The sequence below is a fragment of the Gopherus evgoodei genome, chromosome 5 (assembly GCF_007399415.2).
Source record: "Gopherus evgoodei ecotype Sinaloan lineage chromosome 5, rGopEvg1_v1.p, whole genome shotgun sequence".
Taxonomy (NCBI): Eukaryota; Metazoa; Chordata; order Testudines; family Testudinidae; genus Gopherus; species Gopherus evgoodei.
The window spans coordinates 42,902,853-42,917,427 of NC_044326.1; the positions used below are offsets into that span (position 1 = coordinate 42,902,853).

At 40.4% G+C, this 14,575-nt stretch overlaps 1 protein-coding gene across 2 annotated transcripts in view; it reads right to left on the reverse strand.

Annotated features, from left to right (window-relative positions):
* Nucleotides 1–14,575, reverse strand: part of ARAP2 (ArfGAP with RhoGAP domain, ankyrin repeat and PH domain 2) — a 210,458-nt gene that overhangs the window by 139,491 nt on the left and 56,392 nt on the right. For both annotated transcript variants that reach the window (XM_030564509.1, XM_030564510.1), the window contains 2 exons: nucleotides 9,919–10,039; nucleotides 5,312–5,490 (listed from right to left, as the gene is read on the reverse strand). In XM_030564509.1, coding sequence (XP_030420369.1) covers nucleotides 5,312–5,490; nucleotides 9,919–10,039 — 300 coding nt within the window. The remainder of the gene's footprint in view (nucleotides 1–5,311; nucleotides 5,491–9,918; nucleotides 10,040–14,575) is intronic.

Genomic DNA, 14,575 nt, shown 5'->3' on the forward strand with positions numbered 1-14,575 from the left:
ACTGAGGAAGTTTAAGAAATCCACACTACATACGCAGTCTAAGAAACTGATGGTTTCATAGTAGCAGTATATCACTCCCAGAAGCTCTAGCTAAACCAATCACTTTTTAACGAGAAATAGACCTGAGACATGAAGTTCTGATCTCAATCTGAACTTCACAAAGTTCATGATGGTTATTTTAGGATCTGGCATTTTGGCTCATACTTATTCTCTACTTTTAAAAAACAAGGAAAAATCCTGTAAAGTGCCACTGGACTTTTCTCTATCAAGTTTAATAGAAATCAACAAATCAGCTAGATCTGCTCTCATTTCAAGATAGCAATATGTCTAAATAGCTTCTTTTAGCACTGCAGTTATAATAAACCCCCGAGAGTCACTGTGGGTGTAGTTCTAGTATGGATGTGAATTCTATGATACAAAGACATCCTTGAGCATATTTGCCTGGTAATTATTGGGCAAAATACTGTCTCTTCCAAAAGAGACAGATTTTTAGAACACTAGAGCACTCTACTGGTTTCAAAGCTGTATTATTTATTTTCCTCTTCAATTAAATGCTGCAAGAAAAGTAATGAAGAATCACTTGCGTTTGAACTTCAAACTAAATCAAAATGGAAGGATTACTTGTTAAGGAAGAAGTACAAAAAAAGAAAAGTAGTATGTTTAAAGAGGGAAACCATCCTTCTTGATTTCCAAATACCCAGGAAACATTAGAATAGAGGGACAGTCTTTCAAAGCAACTACAAAAGATTTTCTTCACATTAAATTCTTAATAACTAAAATGACTGAAATAGGCCATATGCTCAATCTGGTTTTGCACTGCATATTTCCCAAGCTTTTTCTTAATTCTGGACTCAGGAATACTAGAATGCATGTGACAGATTGAGGACATATTTGCTTCTGTGTTAAATTGTGTCATTTTGTTTTGTAAACCCCATTTTGATTCAGAGGCTCTACTTTATATTGCAGTTTTCACGTTGCATTGCAGCTTCCTTTGTGGATTAAAACATTCATTTTGCCGCAGACGCTTGATGCCTAGTGGAGGAAAGACTATGGCTGAGAAGCTATGACGCAACCACAGTGTTCAATGACACTCTCCTACTGGAGCAACAGGTTTGCTATCAGTAGGGCCAATAACTTGCAATGACTCTACACAGAAGGCAGCTGGGGGCGCAAGGCCGGCTCCAGGCACCAGCAAAGGAAGCAGATGCCTGGGGCGGCCAACAGAAAGGGGTGGCACTCCGTCCGTTATTGAGGCGGCACATCTGGGTCTTTGGCAGCAAGTCCTTCAGTCCCTCTCTTCCTCTTCAGCGGCAGCTCAATCAGGTTTTCCTTTTTTTTTTTTCTTCATCACTTGGGGCAGCAAAAGAGGTGGAGCCAGCCCTGCGGGGGTGGGAGTAAGTGCCCAGAATCAATGGCCTCAAGCACATGGGCAAAAGGGAAACAGAGACTGTTTTTAAAAGAGGGAAGCCTCCATCCACCACCACATGCAAGTAAAGTAGGCTAAGGAGGGAAAAAGCAAGAATGGATGCCTAGTGACTATGGATGCTGATGAAATCCAGGACTCACAGGAGGGGTGAGATCAGAGGAAGAGGAAGAGTATGTAGGACCGTTTGTTTTTCAATAATCTGTATGTTTTAGTGCTATTTAAGAGTAGAGTGGCTGTGGTTGAGCAATTCTCTTGCTAGGCCATTATTTTTTGCTTATCTGCCCAAATGTCCCTGAAAGTTTTAATTGCAAAGCTCAAGGCACCCAAGATGATATGGAACTCAGAGTCTATATAAGCAACTGCAGGCTAAGGAGAGTTGTTGCACTGGTTCCAAGATCTAAGGTGGGTAGGCTGTGGGGGGAATTCACTGCCCAAGGTTTCAAATGCAGGATCTGCACCTGGGAGTATGCCTGACAGACCCAGATCTAGGAACAGTGACAAATCACTATCCAGATTCAGGGGCTTAGAAACTCATGGAATCCAGCATTTAGATCCAACTGAACAGACTGATGTCCTGTGAGAGGACGATTGAGTCAGCTTGTGACACCAAGGAATTCCAGATGAAGATAGCCATGTTCCATCCAACCATTTAACTTCTTCTAGTTAAGTCATTTATTTTCCTTATTCTTGTATATGATGCACTATATTCATGGAATCCCCTCACACTTTCCATTCCTTAAAACAATTTCCTTCCCTGTGATGCCAAAGAGGGAACTGTCTTGCCACTGAAAAATATAATAAGAAAAAGAAACAGCACAACAACTTGTTTTCACACGATTTCAAATGAATTTTAGCTGATGGGAAAAAATAAGAGATAAAAAAATAAAAATAAGTTACATAGGAAAAAAAGAAAGATTAAATAAGTAAGAGAATGTAGTAAAACATCAGAAGAAATGAGAAAAGAGGGAAGAAAAAAAGCATAAAAAAATCAGTCAAGCAAAGAAACAGCATAAAAAAAATCTGGGAAAATGTGGTGATCTAAAGGAAGTCTGAAAAAGAATATTATAGCCACAAACAGGAAAAAAAAAATACCCAAAAGAACAGTAAGCTAGAGCATGAATAAAACATAATGGCTAGGAAAATGTTTTCTGAAAACTCATTCTTGATATTCTAAATAAATTTAACAGAGGGTTTTGAGGCTTTTATATTCTCCTATCCTTAATAAAAAACTAGTGAAGAACAAGTTGTAGAAGGGAGATCAAACCAAGACTCCAGTGTTGGTGACATAATCAACTGCAGATGCAAACAGGACCAGATCTAGGTCCAGATTTTCAAAAGAGCTCAGCAACCAAGAGCTTCCGCTGTTCTCAGTGTGAGCCACTGAGTCCTGAACACTTTCAAAAATCTGATCCAAATTGTGTGGGCTACATTATTTTCAAAGTCTGGCCTCAAATTTGTACAATTTGCCTTTGTAAATGTATCAGCAGCTTTGTGCTTGAAGGTTAAAAGTATGATACTTTTAAAAAAATGTGGCTGCTTCTCTTTAGTAAAAACAACTCAGTTCCAAATAAAAGGCAGAGCTACAGTCACAAGCATTTTGAAAACTGGTTAATGTTTTAACTCTAAGTAACAGTTTATCCTGGAGGTATAAGTGATGATGGCTCCAAACTTCTATTAGTTCCTCATTTCAATGTAGTTACGGCTTATCCTCGCTTTCCACTTAAAAGCTTGGGGGAAGAGGCTAGTAGAACATCAGTGCCACTCACTCTGAAAGACAGGCCCCCAACATTATCTGGATAACAAAACATTATGTTAGGTTGATGACAACACAGTAGGTATAGTGGGCAAAGTGCTATAAAAGTGTATGTATTTGACTGTAAAAGCAGCAAAGAGTCCTGTGGCACCTTATAGACTAACAGACGTATTGGAGCATGAGCTTTTGTGGGTGAATACCCACTTCGTCTACATGCATCCGACGAAATGGGTATTCACCCACGAAAGCTCATGCTCCAATACGTCTGTTAGTCTATAAGGTGCCACAGGACTCTTTGCTGCTTTTACAGATCCAGACAAACACGGCAGCTACTCTGAAAACTGGAGTACAAAAAAATATAGTTTCTCAACAGCTGGTATTGCTGTTGCAGTAGCTAAAGACATTGCTTGGACTATTACCTTTGTAGACAGGCACGGGACTCATGAGAGGCCCCAGTCCTGCAACTTGTTTCATTCAGGCAGATCTCATACCCACATGGAACCACCCTGAAGATCATGGATATAAAAAAGTTGCAGAATTGGGACCTAAAACATCTTTTCTGCTGGGGGAAATGAAGACAATCAAGATGAAATACATTTCCACTGCTACTTGGTAGACTGACTAATTTCTGCATTTAACTGACCACTAACCTTAACCTTTTTTGAAATAAACATATCAAGTTACAGGGCAACTAACTAGATACTGTGGTATTAACTGAATCATGATGGAGGCCCTAAATGCCCCACAGGGCACCTAACAAGACGCTTTCCTCTTCAGTGCTCCCTTTAGGACAAACCTTCCCTCTAGCAAAAATAAATACCAAACTTAAAAATAAGATGTAGCTACCACTCATTATCTCAGCCACAATATGGTTTAGCACTGGGATAAGCCTAAGTAAAGCAATGGTAAAAACAAATGAATGGGGCCACAATTTGTGCCCAGATCAATTAGTTTTGATAGCCGACCACACAAAATGCACCCGGTGAGTCTCAGACTTCCTTACATACAAAATACTCTCAAGCACTGCACATGGGTCAAGAGAGGGAAATTCCTTCTCGACTCTCAATGGGCAGCCATATTTGGGAAAGAATGGTGGGACCCAATCCCAAACACGTGATAGGCCCCAGCACAAATCTAAGTAGCTTCACAGAGGAGGCGGCCTAGCTGAAGGCAATGAGGGCAAATTACAGACTGATCAACCTTATTGACTGTCCAAATTCCTATTTGAAACACGGAAGCTTGAGTGGGAACATAGATTTTAACTGGTAAAAGAGCAGGTATTGTATTTCTCTCAAGTCTTTGCATATGAGGCTCTCTCTGACACCATATCTGGTTTAGCATGCATTACCAAAGTGAAAGAGGGGGGTGGAGGGACTGAAAGAGAACAAAAAAGTCAGATTGTGACAGTACAAAGGCACCACCCTGGGAGTAGGGGCTGCAGGGAGGAAGGGAAAAAAACCAAAACAACAACAAAAACTTGTTTGTCTATGTTTCCCCCTTCCCCTTAGGACTTTCCTAACAATTCCAGCTAGCAAGATCTCTGTGTGACGTGGGAACTCCATTTTTCCTTACTAATATTATGCTAGGAAATATCTGTGGATAAATCACTGGATTTTATGCACAGAATTAAAGTGTCAATGTTATTTTCCATTGTTTATTTAAAATTTTGTAGTGCACCATGAGCAACATTGATGAAGTCAAACTTCTTAAAATACAGACATGTCTTTAAAATTTAGTGGAGATACTCTTTAAATACTACAGATAATCAAAAGTACATACTATCCATACTGTACTGTTTAAAAGTCTGAATAACTAAGCCACTGCATACAATACATCCTCGGTCTTTATGATTACTCTACATGTGTATATTGTAAACAATCTACTAAATTAACCCCATCTCTCCCACTGACCTATAAAGATATCTGGAGCTTAACACTAGTTTGTTTTTCCCTTTTATACAATGGAGGTGGCGACACATATTTTGCTTTTAAAAGCCCTTTTAGAACTACAACAATGATGTGTGATAACAAAGAGCTAAAATGTGACCATCCAATAAGTGGCATAATTTTCTAACTCACTAGTTTAATCATTTTTACAAGCATTATTTCACAAAAATGTATGACAAAATTTACCTGTTCACTTTTGCAGAGCCACACATTGTTCCCCAGAAGTAAAGTAAAGATTTTGGCTTTGTATCCTTTTAGTTCAAGGTATCCACTTTTCTCAGGAGTGACAGCAGCTCGAGTTTGAGGGGTATTGGACTGTGATTTCAAAGCACTGAGCATTGTATTAATCCAGTCAATCCTTTCATCTAAGGAGAAGGAAAAGGAAATTAGACAAGTGCAGCATGTTCCTGGAATGTTGCAGCTTCCCCACTGTCTTCACATACATGCCCATGAAGGTGCTCTAGTTCTTTTGACTAAGCTACTGTGTTGCATAGGAAATGTCATGCCAGATCAGAACAGCAGTCCACCTAACCTGGTATTCTATCTTTGGCAATGGTCTATATTAGATTGAGAGTAAATGCTAGAATCACTATTCTAGACAATTCTAGGACAGAGGGGAAGTTTTTTTCTAACCCTATTAGATAGTGGTTGGCATGAAGGTTTATTTTCCTGGGAGGTGCGGGGGGGAATGAAAAAGAATAAGCATGAACATATATCAGGTAAAGACTTAAGATAGAATCTGCACTTCAGTAACTCTCATTGTCAACATGCAACTTCTCCAAGAACACAGTACTTTTATCACCTAAATTTTCAAATGTGACTAAACAGTGATATTGTAGCTGCGTTGGTACCAGGATATTAGCAAGACAAGGTGGGTGAGGTAATATCTTTTACTACAGTGTTTCTCACAGCCAGTCCCTGGACTCGTGCCAGTCCCTGAGATCTCCCTGACACAGTTTAGGAAGGCAGCAATCCAGTTGCTTGTAACAAAAAGCTTGAGAAACACTACTTAACTGGAAAAACCTGAAGAAGAGCTCTGCCTAAGATTGACAGCGTGTCTCATTCATCAACACAGATTGGTTCAATAGAAGGTATTACCTCCAACATGACTAGTGATTTTTGGGTGGCCAGCTTGAAACAGATTAAAAGGGCCTGATTTCCTGAAAGTGCTGAGAATCCAAACTATGGAAATATGGTCGAAGAAAGATATCTCAAGTTCAGCATCCAAAAACTGGGGAATTCAAAATTAGCAAGAATTTCTGAAAATTTAGGCCTATATAATACTGATAATATAGCTAATGTTTTTATGCAAAAATATTTTGCAATTTACAGTCTATTACATTAAGGTATACCTTGTAAAAAAGTCTGCATTATCCAAGGAATTTAGGACATGTCTGTTTGAATACCCTTTGCATGCATTATTAATTTAACAGCTTACAAGAGCAAGTATTTGAAGTACTTGAAGTAATACAATTCTATTCAATCCTTCACTCATCCACTCTGTCCAGTTATTACACAGGACTAAGATCAAAATATATGTTAATAATGAATATTATGGAAGTTATTATTAGACTTGCCCCCACTTGTGGCAGGACTATGATGGAAGTTTTAACTCCATTTGCTTTGGGGGATTTAATTCACAGAATAAGTTATGAAACACTAGGAAATTGATTATTCTTTTTTCAGGAAAAAATTTCAGTGTTGAATTTTCAATTTTTTTAATCAACTCTTCTACTATGTTACAGCACCTAAAAAAGTATAACAACTCTAGATTACAGGCAAACAGACATTATCCGTATCCCAAAGAATGCAAAGAGAGGGTGACAAAATAACAGGGTGCAGACATGGGTGGCAGAACAAGGATTACAGCAAAAAGATAAGCAAAAAGTTGTTACTCAGCAAAAGGTATGTGCACAGCAAGGTGGGGCATGGATGTCTGTTCAACTTCATTCTTATAAACATCATCTTAGAAGGGGGTGTCATGGAGGGATCTTAAAGAAGAGAGAATAGCAGCTTGACAGATCACCTCAGGAAAGGTGTTTCAAGCACATCTCTTAGAGTGGATAGTTCAAAAAGATCAGTAGGTGCATAAAAAAAGTATTTCAACATGTATGTCATTGATGGAGCTGAGTTAATATAAAAAAAGTTTTCCACAAACATTGTTGAATTCTAACCAAATCATATTCAGATTTCAAAATGGAGTGGAACATTGCTTATTAATGTAACTGTGGATATGTCTACACTGAAGCTGGGCATCCCAGCACAAGTAGACAGATATGCGCTAGCTGTGCTCGAACTAGCACGCTCAACATAGTAGTGTAGCTGGACGTAGCATGGGTGGCAGCTTGAGCTGCCCTCCAAGCACAAACCTGCTTGGAACCCTGTCATACTTGGACAGCAAGCCCAAGCCGCTGCCCATGTTACACCCAACCACACAGCTATTTGGAACATTCTAGCTCAAGCAGAGCTAGTGCACATGTCTAACCATGCACTGCAGTGTACATCTACCAAGTGAGACAGTTGTCTTAAACCTCCTGTTCAAGTACTAAGACTGTTAAGTCTTCACAATTAGTACTGCTCACATACAAACTTTGTGCATCTGGAACAAGAAAAAAATGAATGCAAAGTGTACTGTAAGCAGCTCACAAAAAACTTATTTCACAGTTAGTTTCTCCTCCCCTCATTTTTAAATCCAGTTTTCTTCCTTCCCCTCAAAAACCTGGGATCCATGTCAGCCAGAGCATAATACTCCTGCGGAAAACAGGTAAGGAAAATATTTTAAAATACCCTCAGTGCCCTATGCCTCCTTACGTCTTCACAGAGTAACTCTTCAGAAAATGCTCCTAATCTCTCTGGGGAATTGTCTATCTAACTAACTTTAACTAAAGTGAAGCAAAACCTGTTTAGACAAGCCATGAGAGAATCAGAGAACTGTGATTATTTAGACCCACTTTCTATTTATCAAGCATTATGGTCTACCAATCCAGAAACAGAAACAACAACATGTGATTTAGGAGACCAAAAACAAAGTGCATTCGTGCTTTGATATTCTCACAGTGAAGCGTTCACAAGCAAGCCTCAGACTGAAATACATTTGAAAAATCCTGCTCTTGAATTCTTTATGCAAAGCCACAAATGACAGGAACTCTTGGAAACATGCCCTGAATATTTTTCAGCCGTGACCAAATTCATGCAAGTTGAGATTGGTTCAAGAATAGTATGTGAATACACAGGAAAGGGAATTTGGGTGTATAAATTACTCAATACTTCAAATGGCTCTAGTTATTGGTACGGACAATTTGATTTGTCCCAAACCTACTTAGAACAGTAAATCAACAGCTGCCTAAGCAGGCTGTTCTGTCAAGGGAGGGTTGCACATTTAAGAAAAATACAATTTGTAACCCATATAAAAAGTTTGTCATAGGGCACACAGAGGAACACTTTAAAAACAATTACAAATAAAAAATAATAGTTGATGCTGTTTTCTAATTATCCAAAGGAATTAGTAGATAAAGCAGGTTATGGCCCTACAAAATTTCATGTTACAATGAAAATATTTTTGAGTTAAAAAAAAAAACAAAAAAAAAAATCTTTAAAAAAATTGCAGATCCATTTTGAAGCAGTCAACAATGTAAAAATGCCTGGAAATGATTTGAGCCAAACCTGATAAGGCTGAGATACCACAGGCTGGGATACTGCACTCAAAGTTATAGCCTGGAGCAAATATTTATAGCAAACCTATAACCCCATAAAAATTGGAGCTGATAATGGAAATGCTGACAGACTTAACTATAAGGGTGTTAGCGTACACTGTTGTAAATAAATAAAAATGGAATATTAACTAGAATATATTTATTGGACTTTTCATAAATAACTCAAGCTGTACACACTTTTTGGCATTGATTTTGCATAATACACTCTACAGATTGACGAAAAAAATCTGTAAGAAATTTCTATGGCCTCTAGTTTAATTTAACCTTATTCACTATCAAAAACCTCACTGGAAACACCGCATATTTGACATTAAATATAAGCCACCAGAAAACCCAAGCCAGATTTCGTCGATCTCCACATCCAAGCCATCAACTTCACTTTGCTCTTTGTCATTTTTATACTGAACAGTAACTCAGAGCAGATGGCTGAAAGTACAGGGATTATAAGTAGCTCCAATAAATGTTAAAGAATACCCAGAAAAAAATTGCTTTATGCCATCTCAAAAAAAAAAAAAAAAACCACAACAAAAAACAAAAAACACCCTGCTGGAAAATACTCTTTTTTTCCCAACCAATACAGTACTTCAAACCGGGATTTCTATAAATTAAGTCTCTCAGTGAGATGACCAAACAACCTAAAACAATCTGCATATTCCAGCAGATCTGATTAAAGCACAAATTTGCTTTAGGAAAGTAGGCCTTTATTATAGGCAGTTTGGGCTATGGGAAAGGCGCTTGGTTCTAGTGAATGAAAAACTCAGGCTAAGACAATCTCTGTCAAATAGTTCTAGGGCTGAACTGCATAGAGGATTCAATGACTTGGCCTTTAGACTAACTTTGGAATCATAAGACTGTTGATAACAGTCTCTCCTCTAGTTGGGAGTAACCTATCCAGGGAGTAGGGAATAAATTTCTCTCACAAAAACCTACAACATATGAGCCCAAGATAGTTGGATCCCAGTGACCTTGCTGGAAGCGTGACAACATGCACACAAAAACACTGATTTTAGCAATGTTATTTACCTATAGCCACCAATACAATCTGCTAGCAGTTGTCATTTAAATATGTGCTCTGCTTACCTTCCTTTTCCACTCGGAAAACAAAAGTCCTTTGAGGTGTGACTACTTCAAATTTATTTTCCCCATGGACTCTGATTGTAACTATCGCGGAGAGCAGGATTATTCCCTTAGAGTAAACTTCCTATATCAAAAACAATAGAAATAGTTAATACGACTTCATAAAATTGTAGGTAGTTCTACTCAGATGTATGCCATTATGCCTGTAAAGTTCACATATTAATTCAGTCTATTGCATTACTGATAAGTCATACTGATTACCAACGTACTTCTGCCCCCTCAGAATTTGCTACATAACATTAGTTTCACCCTTTTGTAGCTATCCACAGTTGTCCCTTTCTCAGAAGGAGTTTGACTCCATACAGGCACCTTATCCAATATACAGTAAAACCACATTTTATAAACTCCAATTACATGAAACTCTGTATTCCAAAATGCCACTGTCAGCCTGACAGTAGACAAATGTAATTTATCCTAGTTTTACCACAGTCTTGGGTACCTCTACAACTTCAGGAAACATCAGCTACACAGATAAACCTGACTCATTGAACAGTGTCAGGGAAGAACCAAGTAAGCTTCCCCGCCCCCACCCCCTCAGACATCATAACACCAGGAAGGTATTTTCCACATAGTTGGTCAGTGAGAACAGGAGATGCATAGATTTTAACTTTAGTCTGGGATTGGAATGGAAATAGAGATAGACGGGACCATACAGCAGAACAGTAACAAAAGAATTAAGAACCAGGAACATTAAGAATATCCATCCAACCTCAGATGTTCTCTTCTCCCTAACATGGCAAAATGTCTAGGAGTCCTAATACTTCTGATTTGGTAGGGGTGGCGGTCTCTGGCTCCAAAACAGCGTTTGGGATAAGATGGCCCAAAATAGAGCGGGGGTGGAAAAAGCTTACCAGAGTTTAGCACAACTCTAGTTTTTTTGTTTGCTTTTCTTAAGCAAAAAGGTCAAGCCATCCCTTACACCAATGGGACCACACATCACAGGTATTCAAGTTTGTGTGTGTGTGTGAGGGAGAGGAGAGAGAGAGAGGATATGCAGGAAAATCAGATAGAATAGTAGTATCTAGAAGAGGGGTGGGCAAACTTTTTTACCCGAGGGACGCATTTGGGAATAGAAATTGTATGGCAGGCAAACTTTGGGGTTGGCATGCAGAAGAGGGTGAAGGCTCTTGTCTAGGGATGCGGGCTCCAGGTGTGGCCAGAAATGAAGAGTTCAGGGTGTGGAAGGGAGCTCTGGGCTGGGGCAGGGGGAGTGGGGTGAAGGCTTCAGCTGGGTGTGGCTGAAGATGAGGGGTTTGGAGTATAGGAGGGTACTCTGGGCTGGGCCAGAGAGGTTCGAAGGGCAGGAGGGGAGTCAGGGACATGGCTGGGGGTTCGGCTGCCGGAAGGGGTTCAGGCTGCGGCTGGGAATGTAGGCTCTGGGGTGGGGCTGAGGATGCAGGGTTTGGGGTGCAGGAGGGTATTCTGGCCAGTGATTGAGGGGTTCGGAGGGCGGAAGAGGGTTCAGGGCTGAGGCAGTGGGTTGAGGTGTGGGGGGAGGCTCAGGGGTGCAGGCTCCGGGTGGTGATTACCTCAAGTGGCTCCTGGTAGTAGTGGCATGTCCCTTCTCCGTTGGAGTGCTGGAGGGGGTCAATGGAGCACATAGGAGCTGGAAGGGAGCCATGCCAAAGCTTCCGAGAGCTGCATGGAGCTGCCCCGACCCTGCTCCCTGGCTGCAGCGGAGCGAGCCCCAGACTCTACTCCCCAGCAGGAGCTCGAGGGCCAGCTTAAAGCAGCTGATGGGCTGGATATGGCCCATAGCTTGCCCTCCCCTGATCTAGAATGCACTTCTGAAAGCCAGCTTGGCTTCAGAGCCAGGGTTTTTCTAACCCCTCTATGTTTAGGTCAATCTGCCTTCCGATTAGAACCCAAATATGCTACTGGGATTTAGCAAGTGAGAAAGCAAGATATTTCTGACTGGAAAGGGTTCAATGCGTTTCCCACAAAAAAAAATCCTAGTTACAATAATTTTCCACCTAGATCTTTTTATAATAAAATTATCCTCTGTGTCTGTACTCAGTGTATCATTTTTAAGGTTAAATGCCGAGTGCCCACTGGATATATTTTCTATTTATTCACTGTATTACTGATTTATGTAAAGACATCCCACGTCTTACTTTTTCCCTTTTAAATACACATATATTCAATGAAGGCTGTTTGGACAATTGCAATATATTGAAAATATAATGATGCAATAAAAATCACACATTTTATTTCAAGCAAACACTTCTACAATTTTGTGAAGCACTACTGTTTTGGTAATTTAATCTTAGTGTGTGACAGCACAATGAAAAAGGATTACACACAGAGAAACACATCATTAAGGCTATATTTTCTTTGAAAAGGGATTTTAACACAGTAGCTATTCATTTGTCAGAAAAAATTGGGTGCTGCATTAAGTTTTTTTTACAGTTCACAAAATAGAATCATAAGGTAACAAATTCCAATAGCAGATGCCCTTTCTAAAAGCACTCATATAATTATTTTCCGGTGTTTGCAGGCATCTACTGGCTATGTTCAGTACTGTAGCAGCATTACTCTATCAGATTGCTAATATAACCAACAACTATTCTTATTTCATAGTATTTGCTAAAAAATATTTTTCTTTGTACTTTGTTTCTCTCCTCTCCTCAACAGGTAACACATTTTGGACATTGGGAGCAAGAAATACAAATGCATTTTGCCAAAATTGAAAAAATACACCCCTTCAGGGCAGAGAACAGACCTGGCAAATTTTAATGAAGGTGAAGTTTTAGGAACTTCTGAGCAACTTGGAACAGGAAATTATAAATGGAAAGACTTTGGTAACTCTAGTTACCAGAACTGGCCCTGTAGCTATGACTAGCTACACAGCTGCTGTAAAACCAAGTTTTTTTTTACTGGCAGATTAGAGATGGCACTTCTATTTCTCTTGACTTTGGGACTGAAACGTCTTGTACTTCATCTAAAACACAAGAAAAGACAGGCTTATGACGGAAAGAATTCTGCAATTAGAAATTGCTAAAATGTTACATTTCCTCTTACCACCACAGCTCATGGTTTAAACCATCCCCTCCAACTAGCCATAAAATAAAATAAAATAAAATAAAATAAAATAAAATAAAATAAAATAAAATAAAATAATGTTCATCCCATCCTTTATGTTCAAGCTAGTTATTTTGTTGGTAACTTTAGATGAGTTTTATCTAAGCTGTCCTAAGACACTCTTCCCCCATGTGCCACGTTGTCAGTATTGCAATCAACAATGGCTTTCATACTACAGTCCCCTCAAAATAAAAAAATAAAGAAGCAAGTAAGTGGTAGAATGTTCTCCATCAGAGACCTTCTACTTCGGAAAGTTTCCCTTCCTTTATCTAAAAAGAGTCCAGGTCTTTTGACAAATGGGGCATACTACAAGGAGAATCTATTTACTCAGACTTTAGGGTATATCTACACTGCATTGTAAACCCAGATTCAGGTTTGAGCCCAACCAGTGGTGAGCTGGAGCTGGTTCATGTGAACCAGTTGTTAAATTCTGAAGCAGTTTTAGAACCGGTTGTTAACCTGCTTCCCTGCGAGGCGAAGCTGCAGCTTTGATGGTCTCTGGCCAGGAACTGATGTAATTCTTCCTCTGGCTGCTGGGGGAGTTGTGCTGCGGGAGCCATATGGGCTACCGCCTGGCCCTGGGCACAGGCCCTGTTGCTGCTGCTGCCCCCCCCCGCCCCCAGGCTCTGGAGCTCCTGCTGCTGCCTGCTGGGTCTCCAGCTGCTCTGCTGGGCCTGGGCTGCGTCCTGCTGCTCGGGCTGCTCCGAGCCACTCTTCTTGTGAGTACCTGGCTTTTTTTCCCCCTCTTTGGCGGCACTCTGGCTTGGCTTTTCTTTTCTTTTTTTTTTTTTTTTTTGCGTTTCAGCAGCACTCCAGACCTGTCCCTCCACGTGGTCCGATATTTTGTTCATGTAATCTGGTCACCCTAGGGCAAGGAGGTGGTGTGGCAGGGGATGGCTGCAGGCAGGGCAGGAGGTGCAGCAGGGGCTGGCTACGGGCAAGGTGGTGGGTACTCATTAAAATTCCTCCCAGGAAAATACAGATGCATGGTAACCCTATTGGTACAAAAAATAGATACTGTGGCACATCCCTTAAATCAGAACTTTTTATAAAAAAAGTTTTGTTATGATTTTGGCAGCTCAGTCACTGAGCCCAACCCCCTCTACCATCCACGCATGTCTGATTCAGCTCAGCAAGCACTCAAGACTAAGGGCCTAGGCTCCTACTGACAGGTGGGTCCGAGTCCAAGGCCTGCTGAGACTTGCATCCCAGCCCTATCACTTTGTAGCAAGGGCATAGCTCAAGCCTCAGAACTAAATCAAAAGGTCTGGTTAGTTCAGCATTTGCATGGCTGAGACACCCAGGCCCAGCAATTGTAAGCCCAGGTTTACAATGCAGAGTGGACACTAAAGCATGGGCTTGGACACCTTGAGTCCAGAAGCACAGGTCACACAGATCCAGGTTTACAATGCCCTTAGGGAGGAGGGCACAGGAAAGGATCCCAAAGGACAGCATTAGGAGCAGAGAGACTTTGTAGGCCTAGTTGCGTTGGGGCTGTTGGTGGGGTTGGCTACTACTC